This window comes from Hyposmocoma kahamanoa, unplaced genomic scaffold (genome assembly GCF_003589595.1).
Source record: "Hyposmocoma kahamanoa isolate Upper Pololo Valley unplaced genomic scaffold, ASM358959v1 192, whole genome shotgun sequence".
Classification (NCBI taxonomy): domain Eukaryota; kingdom Metazoa; phylum Arthropoda; class Insecta; order Lepidoptera; family Cosmopterigidae; genus Hyposmocoma; species Hyposmocoma kahamanoa.
In genome coordinates, this window is record NW_020653719.1 from 5961636 (window position 1) to 5984948 (window position 23313).

General features: G+C 35.7%; 1 protein-coding gene across 2 annotated transcripts in view; it reads right to left on the reverse strand.

Annotated features, from left to right (window-relative positions):
* LOC113226422 (bifunctional glutamate/proline--tRNA ligase) overlaps positions 1-22942 on the reverse strand; it is a 69057-nt gene extending 46115 nt beyond the window's left edge. For both annotated transcript variants that reach the window (XM_026459033.1, XM_026459032.1), the window contains exons 1-9: positions 22826-22942; positions 22421-22547; positions 21705-21897; positions 19775-19946; positions 16899-17132; positions 15517-15661; positions 11994-12241; positions 11252-11459; positions 9810-9998 (exon numbers count right to left, since the gene is read on the reverse strand). In XM_026459033.1, the coding sequence (XP_026314818.1) occupies positions 9810-9998; positions 11252-11459; positions 11994-12241; positions 15517-15661; positions 16899-17132; positions 19775-19946; positions 21705-21897; positions 22421-22547; positions 22826-22866 (1557 nt within the window). In that variant the 5' untranslated portion in view covers positions 22867-22942. The remainder of the gene's footprint in view (positions 1-9809; positions 9999-11251; positions 11460-11993; positions 12242-15516; positions 15662-16898; positions 17133-19774; positions 19947-21704; positions 21898-22420; positions 22548-22825) is intronic.
* Between the last annotated feature and the right edge of the window lie 371 nt (positions 22943-23313).

A 23313-nucleotide genomic window follows, 5' to 3' on the forward strand; every position in this document is an offset into this window, starting at 1 on the left:
AGTGTCTGAGTAAAATCATGTCGATGTAACATGTTGTCGGAGTAGCGTAGTGTCTGAGTAAAATAATGTCGAAGTAACATATTGTCGGAGTAACGTAATGTCTGAGTAAAATCATGTCGATATAACAACATGTTGTCGGAGTCGCGTGTGCCGAGGTTCAGTTTTAGAGTCATTTTCTTGATTTCCACAGAAATGCAGGTTGTTGGATCATTTTAATTGTAATTTGATTGCTTTAGATATCAATTATTTGTATATAAACCATACAAACAGCATTCGGAGTAATTCAGTTCACTTGGAGTTAATAAACCAATGACTAGTCGCTAACACTTGTTTTCTTTCGTCTGCGACCCTTTACACTAATCTAATCATTCACATAAACGCCCACGATGGCACAACAGTCAGCGCTTTCGTTCATTTGTGGAGGAAACATGAAACCTCACAGTCCGAAGATATTATAATGTGTAGGTATTAATTACCTCATAAATAACAAATTTAAAATAGAAGTAGGGTCGTATTCCAGAACTCTACTCAATGCTCAAGTCAGGACTTGAGTGAGCATGATTTAAAGCACAAGAAGAATTGTACAATAATAAGACATCATGTAATTTAAAAATATACATTTAAATAGAAGGTATTTCCAAGATTTATAATTTCAAAAATCACTCGTACTGCCACACTGACTGACTAAAGGCGAGGTTGTACGGTCTTTTATCTATCTTTTTGGACGAAAGAAAGAAACAAAATATCGGTCAACGTGCGCGGCGCGGCAGCGCGAGCATTTCATTCTGTGTAGGTACCTACATCATATTAGTGTTTCCCTTCCCGACCGACATTTATTGTTAGGATCGTTCGTCAGCAAATGTTGCATTTTTTGCTTGTTTGTTATATATTATATTTAATACGGTGAATTTCATTTATTATTTGCACTTGAAGCCGTAATGAATACAGGTAAAAATTAAAAGGCTTATCGAGTTCTTAGGTTTTCGCGATTGTTGCACATAGGAAATGAAACTGTTTTTCCGGATTTAAATCGCGTATATTTGTCTTTTCAAACAAACCATGGGACCTGTAAAGGGCCCGAAACGTCGGTTTGTTTGAAAAAACAAATATACGCGATTTAAATCCGGAAAAACAGTTTCATTTCCTATTAAAAGACTTTTTAAGTATTTAAATAAGTTTTTCAAGGACATTGTGGTAAGCAAATTCTTAGGTAGATTGATGGAAAGATTTTTGTTCTGGACTTAATGAAAATAAATCGAAAATTGTAATATGATATCGAGTCTTTAGATTTTCGCGATTGTTACACTTTCGAAATGAAAATATGTTTTTGGAATAAATGTAATTTAGTAAATGGTAAATTTATTTTTCCATTTTACTTTGTTTCAGTTCACGATGTCGAAAAGATCGGGCTTTATTTACAACGGCTCGAAGATAGAAATAGTGCCTTTCTGTGGCCCACCAGCTAAAATGCCTAAATTAAGTACCAAAATTCCACCACAGCAAGGGCCAAAAGTGATTAGCAACATTCACATAACCCCACAAAATGCAGAAATTAATCAAAGTCAAAAATATTCAAATGAATGTGAGAAAATTCCCAAGGTGTCACAAGAAAAGAAATTACCAAGTGATTTAACTTACAAGAAGCCTTCAAAAGTGTCCCAAGCCGTAAATAAAAACAATTATATTCAGAAAAACTTTACCAAGGCAGAGGCATCACGCAGCAGTTGGGCGTCCAATTACCTGTCCAGCATCGGAGATATGTACAAAAAACCTATTAAAGTAAGTTTGTTCAGTTTTAGGCCTAAAAAGTCTTAAACTTTAGGCTTACAACTCACATTTAGCCAAAAACAAATGTTGATTTGATTTACTATCCAAACTAACTTGCGTTTAAACTATTAACTCATAAATTTTACACATCTTTAGTTACCTATACCAAAACTACAACAATATGTTAAATATTACATCATAAACTTATAAGAATGTTACAGATTGTAAATATACCTCCACAGCTGCTTTGCATAAGACTTATAAGTTTGTGAAGTATGTTAACAGTACCACTTTATTTCATATTAATACATTCTTATTTACTAGAATCATGCCAAGAATTCTGAAGGGTTTATATAGTGCCCAGACGCTTGAGTACACTCACAATTCAATTATTCTTATGTGTTAAACTGCGAGGTATAGAAGAGTAGAGGTGGGCGTTTAAACGAAAAGCACTTAAAAAAGTCTGCACGCTTTTCATTTTAAGCGTAAGCGTTGGTCACCGATCAGTCTATGCGCTTAAACGTTTTTCAAAACGACTTTAAGCATCAAACATAAAAGTGTTTAAGTGAAAAGCGCTTTTACAAGCACGCTTTTTAAACATATGTTTTAACGTTCAAAAATAAACAGTTGTTTCCCATTTCAACAATTAACAACTACAAAAGTTAAACAACTTATGTTTTTGAACGCTTTTAAACGCCAATGAACAAAATGTTAATATAATAATGTTATGTCATAAATAAAAATAAAACTCGTTTTTTTAAAAAAAAAACTTATCTTAAAACATTTAGGGGTATACTCTTGTATTTCGCTATCAACACAATGTTGCAAGCTCTTTTTAACATAAAAATCGATGCGCTTAAACATTTTCTAAATGATTTAATAACACTTATTTCATTTACATTTTTTATCTAGGAATTTGAAATTTGCTGCTTGTGCCGTTCTTACTTCCGAGGGCAGAATAGCTGAGCTTATGTTCTAATTATTTACAAATATACATATGTGTGTGGGTACAATATTATTCTTTAACTTTCTTGTAAATAGATTTTTTAAGTGTGACTCTGGCTGTAAGAAGTATTTTTTACAGTATATTATATCTAATTTATTCAATTTAAAAAAAGCACAAGTTGCTACCATCTATCATAAAATACATACTATGAGCTGAACATAACTGCGTTCCCGTTTGGAAGGGTAACGATGCTGGTGAAATTACAGGCACATGGGACTTCTCAACTTATGTCTCAGGGTGACGGGCTCAGTGGCAGTGTCCCTAAGATCTTTGCGATTTAAAGCTCTGAGTGGCAGTGCAACTGTTATGGATAGGCATGTCGCTTACCACCAGGCGTACAACTTATTTATCCCTTCACTTGGTATTATAAAAAAAATAATTAATAATTATGTGTGTTTCCATTCATGCAATATATTAGCAACACTGAATTTAAGCCCTTAATAACCTTGGAAGAGATATCACGTATTGTTACAATTAAAGTTAATATTTTAATATTTTTGTCCTATGCATGAACAACAATCAATTTATTTTGAAATGATTTATTAACACAAATATTATATTTGACAGTTTGAAGCAACAATTTTATGATTACCGCTGTTCTCGCACTAGGCAAACCTGTCGTGGTATCCCAGAAAAAAAGTTAAACGTATCTAAAATAGATGGGTGTTTATGGGTTTACAGTTCATTTGTGTGTACTCTATCCATAAGATTTAAAATAACCTTAAATTATGGTCATTCTCGGACTAGCGTTCACTACCTAATTTCTGTGGCAATTTTTATTATTTAAGTGTTCGATGTTTTAGGAATATTATTTAATGTTCGAGTATTGTATCATGAAATATTATTTAATAAATACACGATAATATACTTGAATATTTAAATAATAAAAATTGCTACGGAAACTAAGTAGTGAACACTAGTCCGAGAATGACCAAATTAAATATATTTTTTTTTTACTAGCTAAACTTATCAACTTCAAAAGCGAAGTTAAATTTGCCTATACAAAAAGTGAATACACTGCGAAAGGATAATAAAAAAAAAGCCATTAATACAAATAGTAATCATTCAGCAAGCCAGGACGCTGTCTGTCAAGCCAACTTAAAAGTTTTAGTGAATGCAGAAGAAGCACCTATAAAACCAATGAAACAATGTATCCATGCAATTTCAAATCCAGAAAATATTTTTATTACAAGGAACTCAAATATTACAAAAGAACTTACAAATTCTGCTCAGAAAAGTATTGGTAAACATACAACAAATTATTGTAGTAGTCTCAAAGCAACCAAACCTTTATCAAAGTCTGATTCCGAAAAAGTACCACCTTCAAAAAAAGACCGTGATAAAAGTAGTTCAAAAAGTTATAATCACAAGTCATTGTCTTTAAAACAGTCTGACAAGGGAAAAGCGCTTGAATTTGTAGTAAATAAAAAGAAAGATATTGAATATACATTAACATCTACAAGCTTTGTGAACATTAACAAAAATATCGATACTAAACCAATAGCATCGTGCTTTGATAAAAATATAAGTTTATTTAAGAATAAGCACCACATTTCTGAAGAGAAAAGTGAAAATAAATCAAAAATTACCAATTTCAAAGCAAAAGACAAACGTTGCAAATCGCCAGAACGTAAAGGTAAATTTCGTGACGAAATTCTAGACAAGACTCCAGATAAAAGTCGGAGTAAATCTAAAAGCAAAGAGGAAACGCATAGCCGCCAAATATCTAAGGAGAGAATAAGTAAATCTAAAGTTGAACATAGATCCTCTTGCCAGGGCCATAAACGATCAACAAGTAAATGTATTGAAACGTCCAGCAAAGATATTCACGTTGACAAATATAAATCCTCATCTACTACTCTACTCGATTGTAAAAAAGCTGATAATGATGATTTAGTGAAACCTAATATCAAAAGTAAGGTAGTTAAGAGGAAATATTCTTCTCGACCTCTCGAACTCTTGAAACAAAATGATAAAGAAATTTTATGTAAATCAGAACACAGAAAATGTGCCATGAGCGTGTTAAGCTCTCCTGTTAAAATTAAAACTAAAAAATCATCGGAACAAACAAAAAAAAATGTTAGATCTAGTAGTACAAATAAATTAAAAAAAATAGAACAAATCAAACAAAGCGAAATAACTGATTTAAGACAGAAACTTTCCCATAGAAGTTTGAATGAACTATTTTCTAAAAAACGAAACCGAAATATTTTTCTAGAAAAGCGAGATAATTTAAAAATTACAATCCCAAACTCACAAGAAGATAAAAAAACAGAATCTGATTCTGATGAGCAATTGAAATTGTCTACTAATGTGAAATTATCAAGTTCAAAGTCAGTGAAAAACAAAACAATTAAACTTGTTATAAATGTAAAATATGAACAACCAACTACCTCTAATGTAAAATCAAGCGATTCAAGTGGAAATGAAGTAGATGAAAGCAATAATTTTAATAATGTCGATCTTAGTTTTTTGGACGATATTAACATCGATGAGATCGTCAATAGCTTAAAAGATTGTGAAAACAATTCTGAACTTTCTAAATCGGGCGTCGAAATAATTGCCGGCTCAACAGATGAAAGCAGTTTGGATTCCACTCTATTTTTACAATCTCAAGAACATATTAATTATAATATCCCTAAAAGTATTTTGGAGAATAGCAACATGTGTGACGGACGATTAAGGTTCGTGTTTATCATATTTTAATTTTTTGTTTAGATGGGTGTAGAAATTACATTTATTATTATGCATTTCAACTTTACTTATTATAGCAGATTCTAAGCTATTGAACGTCACTAGAACAAAATTATACATTTCAGGTCTATCAACGAATCACGAAATGTCGTTTGTCAGAATAAAACTTTATCATTACAATTAGATGGCATTAAAACAGAAGTCATTGAAACTGAAAATGCGGGCGGATTTAGGAAGACCCTTGATAGCGAAATTATAAATTCTAAAATTCGTGACAATACAGACCATAATGCAGAAGAATCCAGGTAATTTAATAATTAATAACGCACACATTCATAACTCTGCACTAGGGTAACTCTGTATTGTGGGTGCCATGGACACAATCACAAATTACGCCCAAACGGTTGAGATAAATAAATGTAGGCCACACAATATTTCTCCTGGCCCAGAAATCGAACCCAGGACCTCTGCGTAGCAGAAAATTCGGAGGCAGGTTCAAATTATCTTTTAATAATATATGAGTAATTCAGATAATAATCATCTTTTAGATGTCTTTCTAACTATTTTTAATTAATGTTTTTTCGAGTCTGTATTGGTATTAATATATTTTAGGATTGGTCAATCACAAAACAAGGTATCTTTTGCGGTAAGAACACAAGATGGGAATAGTTTGGTGGAAAAGGAAATAAAAACAGAATGTCCAGAAATTGAATACGGAAACCTGTCACAAGAGGCTATTATTGATGTTAATTCGATAAAAGAAGAAGTATCAGATGAACTTCAAGCAAAGCTTGCAGCTATCACCGGTCAGCCTGTAAGAAGATGTACTCGAGAAGGAAACAAATCAACAGAAAATGATAAGAAAAATTATGAAAGCAACACGATGAGTATGAATTCCTTGTTTGAAATTCAGACAGAATCAGATTTTAATTGTACTCTGGATGCAGAAGACATTTCTTTAATAGACCAAGTAAATATTAAAAGTACAATTAACAAAACTAAGCACAAAGAAGAAAATAACAATACGGAACAGGGTCCATGTTCTAACGAAACACGAATTATCTCAGAGTTAGTTGCTGGTGCTGCTTATGTGTCTTCGTCAAATAGCAGTGAAGTAGAAAACACGCAAACTTTGGGACGTCATTGTAATTTAAAAGAAAAAAAGCAACTGGAAAATAGAGATGTGTCTGGAACTGAGCTAATTAACAAAGAGTTATACAGTACTTCAGATTTGACACATACCACAGTAATTTTTACTAATTTGAATGATATTAAACCACAATCACCAATAAATAAAGATACTTCGAAAATAGAAACAGAAATTGGTAGCAACTTTCCTAAATCTGATAATTTATCTAAAAGAGGATCACGCAGAACAGAGAACATTAACCTTCTGGATGAAAAGAAGCACAGAGAGACTGGGAATAATAAGAGTACGGCTTCGGTAAAGACAGAGAAAATAAGCAATGGAACAACAGTGGAACCTAGTAAAGTTGAAACAAACGTAAAAAATCAAAATAACAGTTTAATATCTATCTCAGGTAAACTAAATTTTTGCGACCCATCTTATTTACAAATCTGTACAACCCAAAATTCACAGAAGGTATCTGCAGATGGAAGTGGTAACCAAGAACTAAAAACTGCCTTACAGTTTAATGTTGTAAATGAAATGTCACGAAAACTATTGACAACTGATGAAGAGAACAATAAGAAAAACCATTGTGAAGATGTGAAACACAGTACAGATCTCAAATGTGAAGCCGAATCCGCCATAAAAGACACATCGAATGAAACAATTACAAAGTCGATTGATGCCGTCAAAAAAGATGAAGAAAACACACCCACAATTGTAAAGTCACAAAATGAACAATGTCCCAACAGAAACGATGTTGACTCATCGAAGCGCTGCAAAGTACATTCACCTATCAAGTCACCAAAATGTGACAAAAGTAATGCAAATAATACTAAAAAAGTTGCTTATCTCGAAAATGAAATTAATGCTACCTTACAGGGAGTCGATAAAGTTAGAGGACGTAAATTAGAACAAAGGATGTTAGAATACTTACGAGATGAATATAAAGTTCTGTCTGTTATTAACAAAGGGCAATACTCCATAATTTATAAGTGCAAAGATTCGCTTGGTCGAAACTATGCTGCTAAAGTAATAAAGTGAGTATTTTTTAAATGCAAAAGTGAAAAAGAAGAATTTTTGTTACCTTTACAGAACTTTTTTGTTTTCAGAAACCAAAATAAAAGGTTACTTTTCGGTATAGCAAAGGAAAATATGCTAAAACAGTGTCAAAAGGATATTCCAAGATACAAACTCAATTTAGTCTACCTTATCAACGGTTTTATGGTTCAAGGTCGTTGGTGTTTTCTTATGGAATATTATCCCAAGAATTTAAAGCAAGTTCTTGATGAGGGTAATAAGCCATTTAATATTGACGAAGTGCAGAATCTGTCCAAGCAGTTGATATCTGCTGTCACTGTGTTGAGAAACAATAATATTGTGCATTCAGGTGGGTGTAATTTTTTCCTAAGTCCTAAGGAAAGTATTTGATTTTAAGACTATATAGTTGTTCCTTAAAATTATTGTTATTTTAGGGAATAACTACTACATACATACCACATCAGGCTGTTAAAACATGAAATCGTGGTAAAAACCTGTAATTAGCGATACTCTACTTAAAGTTAATTTTGGTTAATCTTTTCGTTTTACTTTTCAGACATAAAACCTACACATATCATGATGAACAGCGCCAATAATAAACTTAAACTTTGCGGTTTTGATAGGGCAGGCCCCATAGATAGCCAAATTTTGTTGCCTAGTATAGGAACAGTAAATTACAGAGCACCAGAAATAATTCTCGGTCATTCAGCAGGCTACAGCATTGATGTGTGGTCGACCGCATTAGTCATGTACGAAATGGCCACAAATATAATTCTTTTCCCAGGATTATATAACAATGATATATTGTTCAAGCAAATTTGCACTTTAGGAAGCATCCCCTTCGATGTGATAAACAATTCACTTTACAAGGAGCAACACTTTATAAACGGAGTCCGGTTTATAAGAAGACTCGGGGAGCATGGAGAGGTATTTTAAATTATCACAGCAAATCATGTCATTAGCAATATCAGTTTTAGAGTTTAATAAGTTTTGTCCACTCCACATCCTCTCTCCTCTTGGCGCTATGTAGCTTAAAACAATTTTCCAGCCATTTGCTCTAGACATATCTTGTTTTGAAACGTCAGTACCTCACGTCGCGTAAATTGATTTCATTTTCAGGCTTTCAAACTCAAAGATCAATTCTACAAATCAAAAAGGTTGGAATGTACAATTCGTAGAACCTACTATAAGTATTGGGCAGCAAGCAGATTAGATAAAAAGGAAAACGACTTGTCCAAGTTGTATAGCTTTCACAAATTATTAGTGGAAATGTTAGTGATGCATCCCAATTACAGAATACCCATTGAGTTTGTACATGCAAACCCTTTCATCAATGATTTTCAGGCAAACGCTGAGGCATGAAAGAAATTGTATTTGACGCTTTTCTTTATTGTTGAACTGATTTTCAGCATTACTTGCATAATTAAAACAAGATCATACAATGAGTTCACCTTTCTGTTAAACCATTATTTATTTGTCGTTGTAGCATGTTATAAAAGAGTAATAAAAGTGTTTTCTGTAAATTATATTTAGATTCACCCTTTTTACGGTTAACTTGGATGTATACATAAACGTACATATTTTTTAACACCTCATTTTCCTCGAGAAACATCCAATGAAACATATGGCTACAAAAATCAAATTAAAAACCACCAAAAACTCAACGCAAACATCCGTTAGAAACTTAGGATCGTATTCCAGAACTGTACTCAATGCTCAAGGCAGGATTTGAGCAGACTTGAGTATGATTTCAAGCACTGGAAATACGACCCTAATGGCAAGGACTTGAGTATGATTTCTAGTGCTTTGAATCATACTCAAGTCCTGACTTGAGCATTGAGTAGAGTTCTAGCATACGACCCTTAATACTACATTATAGTATTAAGGGTTTGAAAGACAAACATAGTCATCAGCAGCCAAATAGAAGACGTCCTTCTAAAATTAAAAAAAAATACAGATATAGGTCAGTTCGAAAACATTTTCGTCAAGAAGATTATCATTTAAACATTGACTTACAATTATACATTTAAATAAATAATTTTATCAAATGGGACCAGAACTTTCTTCGTTTTTTATTTTAGTAAACATATGTTGCACTTATTTAAAAGATAGCCTATGAATTAAACAACAGTGAGTACTAAACTTGCTTTGAAAACTAAATTCACCACTAACCTGCCCAGGCATCTCCTTAGTGTGTCCATCAGGGACGTGGAACAACACGAGTGGGGTGGCCCGCGAAGTGTGCGGCGAAGGGGGTGTAGGGGCAACGTCAACGCGGAAGAAGCCGCGACGTTGTAGTTGTATTATGTCACCCACTTTCAGTTTAGCCAGTTCCGGCTCGCCTAGCATGGGGATCTCCCACTGTCAAATTGAAAACAAGTTTTACTTGAATTTGTAATGTACGTATTTTCCAGTGTATAACTTTACGGATTTAGAACTATATTGTGTCCCACTGCGGAGCACGGATCTCTTCCGAAGAGTGTGTAAGAACTTCGCATGTCATTATTATTGATACAAAGATCAAACAAATACGAAGAAAAATCCTTCGTTCCAATTGGACTCGAACCAGTGTTTGTTATCTCACCGTGGCTACCTCTCTTAGTTGAGCAACAGATCTACAATAGTCGCAGATCTTACGAATTTCGTATTGGGTTTTTAAACGGTTCTTTTTGCCGTAGCGCCACTTGTGAAAAATTTTGAAAATTTCTCTACGCGGTACATCCTTTAGCTACCAGAGACACATAAAATATTCCAACTTCACATGCCTTCAAAGAGTATATTAAAATGTCTGGCAAGTTTAGCGAATGATAATTAGTATCTAAACTGGAGGTAAATCGAATACAATCAGTAGTTCCGTGTCCGGAAACGAATTTTGAATTAATACTTAAAAGGCAAACCTTCTCCCAAATAACTTGTCAGTGCTTCACATGCAAAATATGAATTTCACAGTACGGATGAAATCAATAGCAGTTCTTCTAAATTTTGTCGTTTGTGGCGAACTACTTATAATGGAACTTATTTCGACCAGAGAAGCTGCACACTTCGTAGCTTTGTTATAATAACGCCACGTGTAATCATACGTACATAAAATTAATATGAACCAAATGAAATATGTTGTTTTTTCTTGCGTTTTTATTATTTTGGTTTTTAATTCTTTCTTTTCTTTTTGTTTGTCTATGTATTATTAATGTCTTGTATCTATGTGTTGTGGCGTTGCAAAAATGTCTATTCTATTCTATTTCATTCTAAACTAATTATGTGTATGTGAAAATTTAATAACTTTGCTATTTAAGCTTAAAAAAGTTATCAACTAATGTTATTCATAGAATCTTTAATCCTTTCTCCTGCAAAAGTTGTCATTTTGCAGATGTGGCCTTATTACACTAAGGGTGCAATTTTAATAAGATATTTTAATCAAAACAAATCATCTACCGGAGAAATATGCGTCTAAGCATAATTGAAACTAAAATAAAATTTGTAAAAGCGCCTGTAATTCATAGCGATATTTTAGGTTTTTAAGAAATGTTCAGTATTTTGTTTAGTTTCGACACCAAATTATTTAATAGTGATTGTAAGGACTAAAATTTGTATAAAAATGTAATGTATGTACTCACCCTAGTTTGATGTCCAATATATTGCTTAAAATCTTCATCTTTACCTAAAAGAGGCTTGGATATAATGTGATCAAAGTAAACGCAGTACACTTCGAGCATCGGGGACTGAGGTGATTCCGCTAACCAAGTTAACTTGAGTGTCTTTTTGTAGTCTTTGTTATCGAGATTTGGGGTCGCATCTATATTGGTCACTGTGCCGTCTGGAGCCCTGAAAATACGTATTTTAGTACGACATTTACTTTTCAAATAAAATAAAAAATTAAACTATTTCATAATTGTCATTGATTTTATATAGTACAGATAATAACAAAAATTAAATAAATTTTAGATAGAGAGAACCAAACATTTTTTTAGGAACTGTATCATATTTACTTTTGATAGATTTGTTATCTATTATGAGTATGGTTACCATCTGAACTTTAGTTGAACCTTTTTATCACACCCTAAATGTTGTACTAGTGTTCAAAAAGAAAAAATAAATTATTTTCTGAGTGGCTTTAATTTCTTTATTGTTTTGTTATAATTTGAGATAAGAAAAAATCATGGACGAAATAAAGACTAATTTCTAATTGTTTTTTTTAACATTTGTGACGCAAGTAAAGCAAGGGTAGTAAGTAGTCAGTGGGGCTAACATCCTAAAATTGAATGATGTTAGGTTTGTTAAGTTCAAAAGGAGCATATTATTTGTTATGTTTTGTTGTGCGGTTAGAGATAATAATAAAACAGAATAAATAATACTCACTTATGAATCTTGTCAATCATAACATTCCCGTAATTAATAAACGTGGCGTTTTCTCCCTCCTTTAAAGTCTTAGCATCAACTTGATCAATGAGTAACCTCTTTGATACCCATATAGTTTTGGTACCAACGTCTGGATTCTTGGGATGCAGAGCGATGTTCAAGAAGCTGTCTGAAGAGACACCTTTCAGATTTACTGGCACTGGGTTCGATTCTAATGCTGTGTAACGTGGGGCTATAGGGTCAATGACCTAAAAAACCAAGTTTTTATATATTAATAAAATATCTTATAAGACTGACAGGGTTCAAACGGAAAGTGTAATATATTTATGTGTGAAACTCTAAATTGTAATGAAAGTTGACATAACAAAACATTTATAGGATCATGATTTCAATTTTTATTCAAAAGGATTTATGTTATATATATTTCAAGACGTCCTTTTCTAATGTGTAATCGCGTGATAACTCCAAATTGCTTTCAGCAATGCTTAAACACTTGGTGTCTAACCCTCTAACTCAAAAGGCAGCCTGACCTTGAAGTGAAGTCACGTAATTTTGAAATTCATTTGCTATGTTTCAATTTCTTCCATGAATGGTTTCTAAAAACGTATTGATATTTTACACTGAAAGGTAATTATAAGATTTGGAGTAGAATCTTAACAGGTAGCATTTCGAACGACTAGCCGGTTTTTGTTAGTACAAAAATACAAGGGAAGAGTTTTTTACTTGGGTGCATATAGTTATGCAATATAAAAATAAAAAGACATTTATTTCTCCACAAAACATAGAAATCGCAATACTTAAAAAGTAATAGAAAATACAATTCAGTTATATGGACAAAAAGTCTTAAGACTCGGCATTGCTGATTTTCAGTCTTCACCTGTAGCCATCTGTTCGCTTGCTGTACCAGGCTAATATGCGGAGCCTTTTTTTTTGTTAATCCGGGGGAATCTGCTTACAGATACCCCTGCCCCGCGGGGGCAGAGCCGGGGTTATGTGGGACTGGGCTGATCACTGAAGGCGAGCAGCCCGACCGCACTAAACCCCCGGAGTGTTCCTCCTCTCCGCTGTAGGTGGGGGTACGGGTATGCTGTTTCACTCGTCCGCGCCCCCACCAGCGGCTGGCCGCGCCCTGCGCAGCCCCTCCCCGAGAAGGGAGACACATCGGTCCCCCGACTTCGAATGTGAGGCTCGCCGAACACCAGACGAGCCTTCCATCCCGGGCCCCTTTATGCTGGGCAACGAACTCCCCCGAGTGCGCTACCCAGGGCCATGGGGGGCCAGGACAGCATCCACTCAACTGTGAAGTTCAGTGGCTGCTCCCCCAGCCCTCGCGGCGGAACTGATGGCAGGCTCCGCCGCAACACCTAACGCGCTTCCGCGCGGACTCGCCGAAGAGAGTCCCTTTGAGCGCCCACCACGGGCCAACCGCCCACGTTCGGCCGCGGAGGATAGGACGAGCGGCAACGACACACTGACACGTCTCTTCCCCCGCGGCCCCTCCGCCACTGCATCATTGAAAGCGGTGCAGCCCCGCCAGAATCGCGGAGGACAGGACGACCGGCAACGACACACCGACACGTCTCTCCCTCCGCGACCCTCCTCCTCGCGCATCCGCGCGGTTTCGCTGATCAAACGAGACCCGCGCGGAACGCCCTCCTCCTCGGGTCAGCCTACCACTATCGGCCGGCCCTGTGGATTCCCCTTAGTTTCACCGTGGGATGAAATCGACCACGGCGACTAGAGCCCCCCGCCACGACAAGGCGGGAACCTCTACACCAAGTATTATTTTACTTATTATCTACCTTAAGTAATAACTAGTAATAAGTTAAAGTTAAGGCTGTCCATGTAAAATTATTTTTTTTTTTATTGAACCTTAAATTAAAAATTTGTTTTAATGTGGTTTTAATTGGGGACCAGCTGTTACTCGATTTCTGTACAGATTTGCCATAGGAGCCATTGCTTACATAGTTTTTTAAAAGAAACAACGTATAAGCGCTTTGATTGGAGGAGGTAGGTCATTCCAGCACTTACTCGCTGCGAAACGAAAGCTGCCCCCTGCGCAGAGTTAAACGCGGTAAAGTTAATAACTGAAGATGTACTGATGTGTGATAGTGGCATTGTACAAACAACAGACTATTAAGCCTATTTCACAGAGATATTTGTTTCTACAGGGTGTCTGGTGGCAGATTTATGTTTTCAAACTTAAATAAAAAATGAAATATTTGACAAATAGTTTTAATATAAACACTAAGCAATAAAACAGAAATGTGGATTTTATTTTTTAAAGATTATTTCATCCAAATGTCTTCCGTCGCGTTGCACACACTACAAAACGGAGCCTTGTGTTCTGCGCCACACGCTGCAGTAAACTTGGTTCGATTGAGCTGACTTCTCGGCGAATATTCTCTTTTAAATCTAAAAAAGTTCGGGGTTTGTCGTTATAAACTCTCTCTTTGAGGTAGCCCCAAAGAAAAAAATCCATAGGGGTTAAGTCGGGTGACCTCGGTGGCCACGGGATGTCCCCAAAGCGACTTATCAATTTTTGGGGAAAAAATTCCCGAAGCAAAGTCAACGAAGCCCTGGCTGTGTGTGCAGTTGCACCATCGTGTTGGAACCACGTGCGTGATGAGTACGATGGATGAGCTCGAAGGTTCGGCAAAAAGAAATCCGTAATCATGCGTCGATAATTCTCACTGTTGACATTCGTCGCCTGGCCTCGTGCATTTTCAAACAAAAATGGTCCAATTATCCTAGTCGTGGATAAGGCACACCAAACAGTTACCCTGAGGCAATGCAATGGTTTTTGGCGTTTAGTCGAGGGTTGCGGGTTCTTGGAGACCAGTAACGGCAATTTTGCTTGTTGACGTGGCCGTTTAAGTAAAAATGAGCCTCGTCACTCCAAAAAATCGGATTTACAGTGCGAAAACGCTCCAACATCGTTTCACAAAAATTTTTGCGTGAAACAAAGAAAGTCACTTTCTTTCAATTCATGAACGATTTGAATTTTAAAGGGATGAAGCTTTAGATCCTTTTTTAAAATTTCATGAATAATCGCTCTAGGAAGTCCCAGTGAGGCCGCTCTTTTCCGTATTGAAACTCTTGGATTTTTATGTAAGCTGCTTTCAACCAGTTCAATGTTTTCCGGAGTCCTTGAAGATCGACTGGGCCCTGGCCGCGGGGTGTTCATAGCCGAAGCAGTTGCGCGGAATCTCTGCACCCACGAACGAATGAAATTTACACTCGGTCCATTACTTATCCGTCGAATATCGAAGTGTGAACAAAATTGTCGACGAGCAGTTACGTAAGAATCATTACTTCTAAGAAATGCCTCGATGGCAAACGCGCGATGCTCACTTGACCACTGCGACATTGTGACTAAGAAATCCGCACGGTCAATGATCAAAACAGAACTACCCTCAACCCGCACCGTTTATTACTTTTCGAAATAATCGTAATTGAAAACATAAACCTGCCACCAGACACCCTGTACTTGCTACAATAATACAACTTGTTCAATTCATACCTTTTTGTTAATAGCCCAAATCTTGTCCCACTCCATGAAGACTACAGAGCGACTGGAGCCTTGTGCTTGGATAAATTGTCTAAGACCTTCCACAGTCATGCCGCGCCGTAATACTCCGCGTACTGTTGGCATACGAGGGTCATCCCTGCCAAAGAAAACCTGTGAAAACTTTACGAATCTAGAAATTACGTTTGAATTTATTAATATGTCATGTCTTTTTAAAAACAATGGGTTTCTTATCATTTGTAACTATTAACAATGGTGTTGGTTTTATATACGGTTCGAAATTGTCAAGATATTTATTTACTTTGATAATTATAATTATGTCTGATAATTATCAGAAATATATCCGATAATAATCCTTGCCGATCCCTAGTTTGACCAAAAATGGCAAACAGTGAGAAAACTAAATAAACATGAAGAAAAATCTTTGGGATAATGATTTGGTTTGTGACTTGTTGAGATTGATATTTGACACCATATGGATATGTCTCCGAAACAAATAAAAAATAAGGTTCGACATTGCCATAGCATTTTGTTGTTCCAATTATTTGTATACGTTATATTAACTGTTATATTCAAGATATATTTCGTTGCCTTGGATGAACAGGATATCAACCCAAAAATTTGGAGTTTTTACTTAAAAATGCAGTCCTATTAAAAAAATCGAGATCTTTCTCGACATCTACACACGAATCTGTAGTCGTCAAGACGTCGTCGTTCGTTGAGCAGGGTATTAAAACTAAAACACAGCATGTGTTCATTATAAGGCAAGTGTATTTTAAAATATTTATTTCTAAAACGGAGACGATTATTTCAAGGTTAACGCCTTTTTTGGAATTTTTTTTCATTGAATTGTTATGGTAATCTATAGCACAGAGTAATTTTTTAAGGTACTATTATGTTCCTCAAAGTTTTATTTAATTGAATATTATTCCTTCTTTTATTTAAAAGTATTAACCATTAATAGTTTAGTTAAAACTCTGAATCACAAATATTTTATGTTCAAAAGGGTAAATTTTATAGACCTCTCTGAACAATTTCAGGATTTTGTCAAAATTACGAAACTGAATAAGAATATGAAATATTTGAAAACACTGTTATTTACAAACATTATTTGAAAATATGTAATATACAGTTAAATATGTAACGTATGTACTGTTAAATAATGCTAGAAGAAACTTTAAAATTGCTCTCCTAAAAAAATCTGTGTTTTTGAGACCGACCCTGTTCATCTGGACCAAAGATTTATCAAAATAATTAACGTAATAATTGTCATGACAATTATCACTTCCAGCCCTGGTTCTACACCTGTTCGGATATGTAGTCGAAAAGTGCAAAATTAATAGACTGCAAGGTAACAAAGAATGTAGTATACCTACCAACCATCCACAAGTCCTTGTTCGACGAACCACGTCAATTTTCTCTTGGACAATACAGTATTCGTCATACTCAATCTACTGTACTCCCAGATGTAAGGTTTGCGCAGGCCCAGCGCTTCTATGAACCAGTAAAACTGTGGATCGCGGTCGTGGTACTCCATCGTACGTAGTACATGGGTCACCCCTTCGATTGCGTCTACTATTGGGCACGCGAAATCGTAAGTCGGGTATACTCTGTAATACACAAGGACAATTTTATACAGGGTGTTTAAAAAAGTATAATTTCAGACATTAATTCAAAACAAAATAAAAATCAATGAAAACAGAACTAAATAACAAGGAAAGTTTATCACTGTCACAGACAGTAATCTCATGATGATATCTCGCTCCTTTTTACATCTGTGGATGGGTGGTGTTTCAATAAGACAAAATAAATTTTCAGAAGACCATCCCAGTCATGAGTGTAAAGGCTGACTGACCGCCAGATTTTGACATAGACATGTGTTTCTAAGAATAGTGTCTTCTACAAACGATAAGACAAAATATTAATGGGTAATTCCATGGTTATATCCAATATTACATTTACTTTACTGTGTTATCATTTGCAAATGTATTTTTATTATTTCTATGGAGAACGTTGATTACACTGGCATTTCTAAATCCAACAACACATTGTGATAATTAATAGGCATACTTTTCATCACACTTAGTCGTAAGTAGTAGTATAATGTGCAGCAAATCTAGGAGGTATGTGTATCTTATGGTCCCAGGGCCAGACAAATAAAAAGTAACGAGAATGGACACTCCGCCCCTTCCTAGCTTTAGATACCGCACCACGCCCCGCACATTGACTGAACGGCATTATATAAGCAAAATGGCTTTGATATTTGAATATAGTTTTCGTTTTTTCATTACGAAACTTGTACGTGAATATATAACGTCATTGTTGTTATTAATGCAAAGATTTATATATATATATATATATATATTATATGCAAAGATTTATATATATTAAAAGAATTGTAAGGAAATTTATATACCTAGTTAGTAATATTAATATATTAATAAGTACTATTCTTTTACTTTGTTAAGTTAGTATACTGGTAGTTTTGAAACGTGTAGGCAAGAAAGCGCGGAGTCTCCTGATACAGGCTATGCTTAAAAGGAGGCTCCAACCCCTATTGTTTAAGAAACCATGTTTTAAGATAAATAAATATTATTATTATTGTATTTATTTTAAACTCTCGCCTCTCCCAAGGTCTGAAAGATTATTATTATTATTATTGTACGTTACTATTTTATAATGGTCGTGAATTGTGTTGTGTGCGGCTGTTTATCATCATCTAAACGGGGTAAAGAGAGGAGTTTCTTTCGTTTTCCGAAAGATAAAACGAAGATGAAATAAATTAAACCTAATTATTAACTAGGTAATAATAAACTTAAACACTCAATTTCAAATACCTTGGTTACCTTATTTAAAAGTACCTGTCCAAATTATAACATTTAAGTGCTTTTAATATATTTTTTCATAACTCTTCAATATTATTCTAGTTAGTGAATTAATGAAATATATAAATATTATATCGATATAAATACCTAATAAACGTGTGTAATTATTAGGATTCTATTAATAGAATTAAAGAAAACAGATTCTCGTTAGAATTTTCGCTATGTTACCTCTCTAATCACATATCGTGATTGTATGAGAAACTGATGGGTAACCCTGCCACTTCACTCAAACATTAGCGCGTGTGCAGATAGTGCCTTGTTGTATGTAATAGTAGCAGGTAAATAACTTTCGATCGTTGTATGGAGTGTCCGGGGTGTGTTAGGGCGGTAATCTTGCGGTAATAGTTTTTTTTTATTTTTAGCGACGAGAGACTGTCGGCTCGGCCATTGCCGCCCCGTCTCGCGCGATTTTCTTCACGGTCCCAAAAAGAAGTGAATTTTGACTGAGGTACCTACATAGATACACCAATTCCAATATTTTTTTTTCAATTATACGTAAACTTAAAGCAAACTATATAGTTAGGCTATATATATAGTCTCACTACTAGGCACAGGCTTCCTCTCACAATGTGAGGGCTTCAGTCGTAGTTCCCAAGCAGGCTCAATGCGGCTTGAGAACTTTAGGCACATCATTAAACTACTAAGCAGATGTGTGCAGGTTTCCTTACGATGTTTTCCTTCATGGAAAAGCTCTTGGCAAATTTCAAAAAACTCAAGAGGTGGAAGCTCAGATTCGAAGCCACGCCCTCTGCTTGATAGGCGGTCAAACCATAAGGGCGCATTTATTCGACACGAATTTCATCGCGCTCACGCGGTTGCCGCGCGGGTGCCGTTCAGCAACCGCGTGCGTCTAACTGTCATGGCAAAGTACGCTCTATTTATTTAGTTTTTATGTTTTAACTTATATGAGCACCCCGGGCGTGCGGGCGAGTCTGGCTTGTCTTTGGTCTACGCGGTGACCGCGCAATTGTATTATTCAGGCGAATTATTAATGTACGTGAAAGCATGGTAACTGAGCCGTCGCGCGAAAATTTTCGCGTCGTGTAACTTGGCTTTAACTAAAAAAAACTTTTTATATAGATTGTATTCGGAATAAACTATAAAGATCTAATTTTCCTTATCTTTAACTTGCTCGCAAGTGTGATAAAAACATTGTATGCCACACGGGCGGAACAGTAGTTACAAACGTACGGGTGGAACGTTCCTCTGTTCGTAATTGCCTACTTGCCGCCCTTGAAACACAATTATATTAAAACAATTACAATTTAAGACACTAGGTCGCAAAAACACCGCGATACTAGCGTCAATATTTCAGGATGGAATAGTTATTTTTCAGGTTTCTTGTCTGGAAACAACCTCAAACTTACTTGTACTGCGTGCCAGTCCGAGGGTGCGCCTCGGGCTTGCAGCGGTAAATCGTGGGGTCTCTCAAGCAGCCGTTCGCCGATTGCATATCGATCTTTGCACGGACGCAACACTGGACACCGATTTTGCTGCCTTTCTTCATCTCCTCCCATAGTTGTAGGTTCTTTTCGACAGCTGGAAAATGTCGGAGTATGTATTATTTCAACAATCGAGTAATATGCATGTTTATCGTTGTTGAGCCTGTCTTCAAACATAGGCCTCCTCTAAAAGATGCTGCTTGCATCGATTGCCTGCTGCTGATTACCGTCAGTCCATCTTTTGGGTGGTCTTCCTCTACAATCGTCATATTTAATTATTGTAGTATGGATTTTTCAATGGGGTTCTCAATTGTAGACGAGACGCGTAAAAAAAGAAAATAAGAAGCTGTTAAATTTTTAATCTTATGAGTCGATACAACTCCAAATGGCTTGAATGATTCCACATAAGGCTCAACTCACACTGGCGCAGAGATGAAGCGTCGCGTCGCATCGCGTCCTGTTTTTCAACTACAACGCATGGCGACATTCGCCTTAGCGCGCCCGGACCACAGTGTGGTCGGCGTCTGACGCCTCACTGAGCGCAAGGAACGCACGGCGGCGTCGCCGCGAATCCACATTTGCATAACACAAATGTGTACCTTAATAATGGGAAAATAGAGATGAATGGGCGAAAAACATGACGCGTCGTGACGCTTCGACTCTGCGCCAGTGTGAGTTGAGCCTAACAGTGAAAGTGTTGAATCAATCACTTTGGAAAAAATATATAGAGAAATTGAGGATATACACTGATTAGTACACATACGGCGTGAAAACATGGTTCCTAAAAATTTACATGATAGAAAAAAACATAAGTTTACCTCGAAATTTTACAAAACCGCTGTATTGAGTAGGTACTTTACATATACCAATGATTTTTTCAATATCAACTGAACTAGTGGTAGTAGTAGAGCTAGTATTAGTAGTAGTAGTTTAGTAGCAGTAGAGCGCCTTGAGAAAAAGTTCGTCCGGGGTAGTATGCCACCTTGCCTATTTCTGCCGCCAAGCAGTAATGTCAGCATCACTGTGTTCTGGTTTTGAAGGGTGCTGGTGGTGCTGGTGAAATTATAGGCACATGGGCCTTATCAACTTATGTCTCAAGGTGACGGGCGCAATGGTAGTGCCCCTCAGATCTTTGCAATTTAAAGCTCTGAGTGGTATTGTAACTGTTATAGACAGGCGTGTAGGTTACAATCAGGCGCACGACTTGTTCGTCCCGTCACTTTAAATTATAAAAAAAACTAAACTAAACACGTATAGTATACGATATACATATTTCAAATTACTAATATCGTTTGTAAAAACATAAATTCTGAAATAAAGTCCCTGCCGCATGGTACATGCAAAATGAACCATATTAGTAAGGAAAATAGTTTATTCGAGCTGAGGTAGTATCGCATCTTTAACTGTTCACGAAAGAGACAAGATGCATTAAAGTAAAATTTAGTTTACTTCAGATTTACATATTACTTACTTTTCTTAATAGAAAAATAAGTGCGCATTTGACCTCCATCTCACTTGATGGAAAGTGAGGATGAGGTCGATATAGCATGCATGAAGAGCATGCATACCTAAATAATACCTAATCACTCTCGCCTTAAAAAGGCCCAAGTTATAGCGTTCAGGGAATAAGTCTGTAGGTAGGGAATTCCACTTCATAGCCGTTCGCTATATAAGTATGGAAGCGAATCGCTTTGTGCGATTCCCTGGAATATCCATAACATAGGCGTGGAACCCTAGCCTACATCCAGTCCCCCGATGACCTAAAGGGGAAGGCGGAATTAAATCATACAATTCAACAGTACGTTCACCATGATATATCCTGTATAATACCGATAAACAGGCAACTTTTACATACAGTTATTCCTATTCCTGCTTTCAACTTTCTGGTCACGCTCATTCTTCATCTGCTCGGCGGGCGTGTCATCAACGAAGGCCTTGCCCTCCTTGATGAGTTTCTCACAGAGCTGAAGCATTAGGTCAAAGTACTGCGACGTGTGCGTGAACATGTCCGGCTTGATTTCCAGCATTTCTACGTCTTCTAATATCACCTGGGGTGAAATAAAAGTTGTGTTAAAAATATGCATGTCCTATTTCTTTTTTAAAACTAGTTAGTTAGTAGCTACAACATGTTTAACTATTATAATATAGTGTTAGATATAAAATTACATTCTGCCCTCCTTGTCATGACTATCGAACGCATTTGGATCTTGGCAACTTACGCGATATCGGCACCTAAAGCATTTCTTTTATTTTAAAAATGTTTTTGATTATACATATAACAATAAAATTGAATCTAAATAAGATATTTAAAAAATGCTTATACGGTTGTAGAATTCGTATCGCTGATTCCAGATGTCGCACATGACGACATAGTATTATCTCAAAATTGCTTTATAAAGAATACATTTTTTAAATTCCTTTACGTAATATAATGTAATAAAATAAACAATGTCAAAAATTAAAAAATAATTTCAGAAATCATTCTAACATTAAATGTATCCTCTTGCGTTATAATGACATAGTTATTGCCAGTAACAAGCGAATTCTATAAGTAATTATGTGCCCAAGTACCTTTTCAAAGTCAGCATTTTCCTTTGCAGGGTTGGTATCATCAAATCTCATGATGAGTTTGCCTTTAAACGCTTCTTGGTAGTACTGGTTCAACAATGCCGCTTTAGCGTGGCCTATGTGGAGATAGCTGTAAAGCAGACAATATTTCTTATTTGTTGCTCTTCAATACTATTGCATATTAAAAGTTCTTTTGTGATATGTGTGAAAGTAGTATTGCGCCATCTATTGTAAACTAGGACTACTAAAATAACCAATGCGCAATTTCAAATATACTTTGCATTTCAAGTCTTTAAAAATAAGTCAATCTAATCAATTTTGAAGTTGCGCCTAAGGAGCGCCATCTATTAAAGTAAATTTGAATTAATTTTTTAATGTACGGCATTGACCAGACACGCCTGAACCTACCCTGACGCCTCAGGCGGGAACCGCACAATCACCTTGCCCATTTCAGCATGAGGCAGTTCAACGAACTTGCCCTCCTGTTGCCTTCCTGGGCCTGCATCTGGATTTATTGATGGTGACCTCCTGTAATTTATATACAATATAACTAGATATAAATTAAAGCAAAAAATTTTATAATAATAAATAAGGGTTTGGTATGATTACGTTTTAAATTAATTAATGAAAACTCTTAATTGCAGAATTAAATCTCTGTATTAAATAGCAGTCATATTGAAAAGTGATATAAACATTAAAGTGGTTATAACTTAACCAGTGTAATATATATATCACTTTTCATATCAATTGAAAAATAATGGTACCTTATTGTGGATCCTTAAGTGGAGTTTATTCTTGAAATAACTGCACATATATCAAGTATATACTTCTAAAGCAATTGTACTTGCAGAATAATAATAGGGGTTAAAGTATGAAATTGCCGATTTGTACTGAAA